Source organism: Pongo pygmaeus, chromosome 4, assembly GCF_028885625.2.
Source record: "Pongo pygmaeus isolate AG05252 chromosome 4, NHGRI_mPonPyg2-v2.0_pri, whole genome shotgun sequence".
Lineage (NCBI taxonomy): Eukaryota > Metazoa > Chordata > Mammalia > Primates > Hominidae > Pongo > Pongo pygmaeus.
In genome coordinates, this window is record NC_072377.2 from 166,837,725 (window position 1) to 166,844,011 (window position 6,287).

At 34.1% G+C, this 6,287-nt stretch overlaps 1 protein-coding gene across 3 annotated transcripts in view; it reads left to right on the forward strand.

The window, feature by feature from the left end:
• Nucleotides 1–5,165, forward strand: part of GABRA1 (gamma-aminobutyric acid type A receptor subunit alpha1) — a 52,658-nt gene extending 47,493 nt beyond the window's left edge. For all 3 annotated transcript variants that reach the window (XM_054489399.2, XM_054489400.2, XM_054489401.2), the window contains 2 exons: nt 868–1,070; nt 2,331–5,165. In XM_054489399.2, coding sequence (XP_054345374.1) covers nt 868–1,070; nt 2,331–2,642 — 515 coding nt within the window. In that variant the 3' untranslated portion in view covers nt 2,643–5,165. The remainder of the gene's footprint in view (nt 1–867; nt 1,071–2,330) is intronic.
• Nucleotides 5,166–6,287: the final 1,122 nt, after the last annotated feature.

Sequence of the window (6,287 nt, forward strand, 5' to 3'; positions counted from 1 at the left end):
AAAATGGGCTAACTTGAAAACGTCTTTTGAATAGAGGACATTTTAATCACTAGGGATGGATTTGCAGAGTAGGAAAGATGAAGCAGCCTTATCAGAAAGAAAAAAAGATTCTAATATTTGAATCAGAAAAACTGGTGTTCAGATGTTGGTACTGCTACTTCTTAGCTGTGTATTCTCTAGCAAGTTACATAAAATGTATTATTATATGTATATATGTGTATATATATATATGTGAGCGTGTGTCTATATGTATATGAGACACACATGTTTCTCTCTATCTATATATGTCAGATTTAGGAATTTCTTTAAAATTGTAGCTATTTTTGAATCAGGAAAGATAGTGTAAAACCATGAGTCAATAAAGTGGCAATTTTCCCCAAATAGTTCAATTATCTATAAATTATCAAAAAGCCATTCACTTCCTGGTTTATATATTTGGGGTACATAGAATATTAAACAGAGCTGAGTATCCAGAAGTTACTTGTGGATCACAGGCAAGTAAAGATCTGTGATTTCTATAACAAGAACTAGGTAGAGTGAGGAATGTTATTTCTTGTTTTACCCGGGACACCCATGTTCAAAATGCCAATTTAAAGGAGATTACTATCTTCTTTAAGAGCACCTCAATAGCAGAGCAAGTTATTCCTACAAGATATCCTCCTCAATGCTGCCATTCCGTGTATCACAGACTACACTGGGGTTAAATTAAGACTCGTCAATTCTAAACCAAAATAAGATGATCTAGAAACCACATTCTGTCATGATACTGTTGATTTCCTTTTGTTCAAGTAGGCTGTCCTATCATGATGAAATTTCATAGTATGAACTGGCATCACGTATGTGTGTGTGTTTTTTTTTTCTTTACAGGAGTAACAACTGTGCTCACCATGACAACGTTGAGCATCAGTGCCAGAAACTCCCTCCCTAAGGTGGCTTATGCAACAGCTATGGATTGGTTTATTGCAGTGTGCTATGCCTTTGTGTTCTCAGCTCTGATTGAGTTTGCCACAGTAAACTATTTCACTAAGAGAGGTTATGCATGGGATGGCAAAAGTGTGGTTCCAGAAAAGGTAAATGCTTTAATAGTCACTGTAGTACATCAATATTATGTCTCTTTAAACCTATGAAATGAGATGTTTTGGCCTGTGGTATTGGATGGAGTGTGCAGAATAGTAAGGATTCTTTTTTTCTTATGTCATAAACAGTTAAGTGCCATGATAATTTTGTTATTGATAAAGGGAGAGGTCATTTAGGTGAATAGAAGTACAAAGTGGAGGAGATAAAGGAGAGACAGGAAGGCAAACATTTCTAGTCAAATAGGCATTCCTGTGGTTTCTATTGATTTGAGAACAGTTTTAATGAACCTGATATAAGGAGCAAATAAACTTAGTCAAATCCTTTATTTACCAAGTGCATTATAATTTTGTAACTTGAAAGTTATATTCTTTTGGTTGTTTTCTGAGCCTAATCATTTGGTCATAAATGTATAACCATAATGCCTCAATTAAATTAAGTTTGCCACATGAACCATCCCTAGTTCTCTGCAAAGTCAAGGGCAGGCACATTTTCTCTTTCCAAAATAGACGTATGCTTTAGGGATCATAACACACAGAAATTACCAAGAAATGCCTCATCGTAGAAAATGTTCAAGTTAAGAATACTGCTGCTTCCCTCAATTAGAACCTACTACACAATATGGATTTTATGTCACAGCTAGGAAGGAGAGCTCTATTTGTGGGGTTTGAAGAACAAGCATGACAAAATGCAAGTAAGCTTTGGGATGCTGTGATGAAGAGCAAAGACAGAGACCAAGAGATTTTAAGATGTTTAGAAATAATCTAGAAGGAGTCACTTGACAGAAGCTTTTCTGAAACTTTATTCTATAGAAAATTAGTTTCTTAAGATACTCCCTGAAAATTTAGTTCTTTGTTGTTGCCCACTTGAGTATTGCTGCCCACTTGAATATTGCTGCATACTGTATTTCCTGGTCACAGCATATTAAAGGGGCTAAGAAGTTCCATAGTAAATAAATTGGTTTAACTGTGTTTATCCCATAGTTACACAAATGCATTAGATAAGAAAATCCTCTGTAGTGGTAACATCTACCATATTTAATAAAATCTAAGGTGTTGCACTTCTTGATGGCAAGAGGCTATTAAATACTGCCTGCATTTTTAATTTATTATAATAAGACAGGCATAAATTATGTTTTTAAATTCTTAAATAAGGCACAGATTTAGGTTGCAAAATAAGGGCCACCTTGCTCAGCAACTTATAATTTTGCTTCTCACTGTTTACTAAACAAAATGCATTGCTCTTTCTTTCTACAGCCAAAGAAAGTAAAGGATCCTCTTATTAAGAAAAACAACACTTACGCTCCAACAGCAACCAGCTACACCCCTAATTTGGCGAGGGGTGACCCAGGCTTAGCCACCATTGCTAAAAGTGCAACCATAGAACCTAAAGAGGTCAAGCCTGAAACAAAACCACCAGAACCCAAGAAAACCTTTAACAGTGTCAGCAAAATTGACCGACTGTCAAGAATAGCCTTCCCGCTGCTATTTGGAATCTTTAACTTAGTCTACTGGGCTACGTATTTAAACAGAGAGCCTCAGCTAAAAGCCCCCACACCACATCAATAGATCTTTTACTCACATTCTGTTGTTCAGTCCTCTGCACTGGGAATTTATTTATGTTCTCAACGCAGTAATTCCCATCTGCTTTATTGCCTCTGTCTTAAAGAATTTGAAAGTTTCCTTATTTTCATAATTCATTTAAGAACAAGAGACCCCTGTCTGGCAGTCTGGAGCAAAGCAGACTATGCAGCTTGGAGACAGGATTCTGACAGAGCAAGTGAAAGAGCAAAGTCATGTCAGAAGGAGACAGAATGAGAGAGAAAAGAGGGGGAAGACGGTTCAAAGATACAAGAAAAAGTAGAAAAAAATAACACTTAACTAAAACCCCTAGGTCATTTGTAGATATATTTCCAAATATTCTAAAAAAGATACTGTATATGTCAAAAATATTTTTATGTGAAGGTGTTTCAAAGGATAAATTATAAATGTTTCATGAAGAAAAATTTAAAAAATCTATGTCTTTATTACACAAACTATGGCGTGCTTATATTTTTGTTTTGCTTTTTAAACTGATGTATAGCTTTAACATTTTGTTTCCAAAGCTGAAGATCCCCATTCTTTCTCTTTGAAAAAAAAAATGCCAAATGCATTATTTTGTCATAAAATGCTATTTTAAAATTCATGGAACTTTCATAGGCAAAGGTGCAGTTGCTCATTGTAGAGCACATTTAGTCCAATGAAGATAAATGCTTTAAATAGTTTACTTCACTTTCATCTGAGCTTTTACCGCTAGACTCAAAGAAGAATAATTTTAACAGACATGTATACTCCATAGAAACTAAACTAAAATAATTTAAAAATATTCCCTTTTTCACCCTATTTTCAGATAGCACATGAGCCCAACACTCACTTAATTCTCATTATGAAGATGTTTTTAGAGGGGCAAAAATATTTTGCAAGCTCTGGAATTGTTGAATGTATTCTTTTATATAACTACATTAAAAGCTTTAGATTGAAATTTATGACTAGCAAACAAAAATAGAATATATAAACGATATATGTAAATATACAGCATGAGATTGTACATTTTTTACTTTTTTAAAATTGCGTTCTTAAAATATTGTGTAAGAATCACTGCACTTAGCTGTTAGAATGTTGTTAAATGCTATGGAAATACATTTAGAACCTGCATTTAAGAACAGAACAGCAAGTAGGAACCACGTGGAACTTAAAACATATGGGTATGAAGTCCACTTATGTAGACAAAACTTATAATTTCCAAACTGTTGTCTAGTGTACAGTGATCAGTTGCTATCTGTTCAAGTCATTCCACACATTTCCCTATTTTAGGCTATTATAATATAGAAAGAAAATGGGAAGCATTAGTTGGAGCTAGAAAATGAACTGTATATTATTGCTATATTTGCTAATACCAACTATTTCAATAAGTGTTGTACCATATGTAGCATTAAATATAAAATACATAAAAGAATGTACAGAAAATAGCTTTTATTGAGTAATATTATTACATTTCATTTATACTGTAGCAATATATTTGTAGGTATTCTATGTAAGGGCTTTAAATAAAAGAGGTCCATTAATACTTCCTTATAAAAATTCTAGTCTGTTTCATTACTGCCCAGATGTTTTAGAGATAAATATTTATGCAGAAGGTATTTTTGAAGTCTCCTTTTGTCTGATAGAGTTTAACAGATATTTAGTGTTCAGAATCCACAAGTCATGGTCTAAACACACTTAGAATACTACAGCATAAACCTGTTAGCATTATTGCCAAATAAGACAGTTGGGATCCAAACCCAAGTCTTGAGCAATGTTTTTCTCAAAAAGCTGCTATCCAATGACATAGGAAAATACATTGTGTTTTCCTAAACACACTTTTCTTTTTAAATGTGCTTCATTGTTTGATTTGGTCCTGCCTAAATTTCACAAGCTAGGCCAATGAAGGCTGAATCAAAGACATTTCATCCACCAATATCATGTGTAGATATTATGTATAGAAAATAAAATAAATTATGGCTCTAACTTCTGTGTTGCTGTTTATCTTGTTATTTTTCGGCGTTATACTAATGTGTTTATTGAGAGCATTTTACCTTCCAGACTTCTCATGGCTAACTTTTGGTCTGTATTTTGCTCCTTAGATGTGAATATTTCTTATTAGTCTGCTTCCTGCTACTCAATGACTGCATTTCTATCATTTCTCAGTTTGTTAGTATATGTGGATAGTATTCTACTGTATAAATGATTGCAAAGTTTATCAAAAACAAATTATTATATGTAGCTTTTCTACAGTGCTTTGCTAAACCATGTAGTACTAGTTAAGTCTTCCTTGAAAATAAAGATACACTCTTATAGGGGACAGTTCCTGTTTACTCCCAGGAAACTTTTTTAAAAGATGACACTGAATGTTTATTGCACTTTAGTGCAGTGAAGTGGCAATAAAACCTAACATGAATCAAGGTTGTTTATGGCAGATGCATGTGTTCCTTTACAGAGTTTAGCAAAAGCTCTTAATTTGATGTCATACTGTATTCTACTCAATAATAAAGCTAACATTATTCAATAATAAAATGGAATACTTGACTCTCTTTTCATGTTTGGAAAGGACTTTTCATTGCTCTGTTTTAATACATTTTTACATTAGAAGCACCTGAAAGTACCAAGTGCTAGCAGGAATCTAGGCCGCTAGAAAGATACTAAAAAATATCAATAGTATGATCCTAAACTATGATTTTTGAAAAATTATTTATAATATAAAAATGAATTAAACACCAGGTTTCTGGTATTACTAGTAGTACTTTGAAATTTATGAAATATAAACATAAGAGAGTGAAAATGCTGAAATGATAATGGAATTTGTTCATATGTATTGATAGTATAGGAAACTCATTTTCCATTCAATCCTGAGACTCTGATTTAATTGTTTTGAGGTTGCTTCTGAGCACTGTAGTTTTATAAGCTATCCTGGTGACTCTCAGTGTGTAGCCAAAGTTGTTACATTGTTAATACTTTTCATTTTAACTTCAGTTCCTTAAGGTTTCTGTAATCAGTCACATCAAGGTAAAAAATATTTATAATCACATGCAAGACAATAGAAAAATCATTTCAATGATAGACATAAAACCATAATTGGATTCTACACACCAGACCACATGAGACAAAATTTCTGCTTTAGTTGATGGTCTTGCCAGAACAACGTAAATTGTATCTTCAGCAAATAAAACCTACATATTCCCTAGTAATGACTCACAACTTTATAAAAACCCACAATTAAAAATCCTCCAACGGCTGGGCGCAGTGGCTCACGCCTGTAATCCCAGCACTTTGGGAGGCCGAGGTGGGCGGATCACGAGGTCAGGAGATCCAGACCATCCTGGCTAACACGGTAAAACCAGGTCTCTACTAAAAATACAAAAAATTAGCTGGGCGTGGTGGTGGGCCCCTGTAGTCCCAGCTACTCGGGAAGCTGAGGCAGGGGAATGGCCTGAACTCAGGAGGCGGAGCTTGCAGTGAGCCGAGATCACGCCATTCCACTCCAGCCTTGGCGACAGAGTGAGACTCCATGTCAAAAAAAAAAAAAAAAAAAAAAAAAAAAAAAAAAATTCCTCCAACTGAATGATTTATTCAAATAAAACTGTCAATGTAAACTAGCTGAACCATCACATTTGTTGATTTCTGGGTTCTCATAAAAAA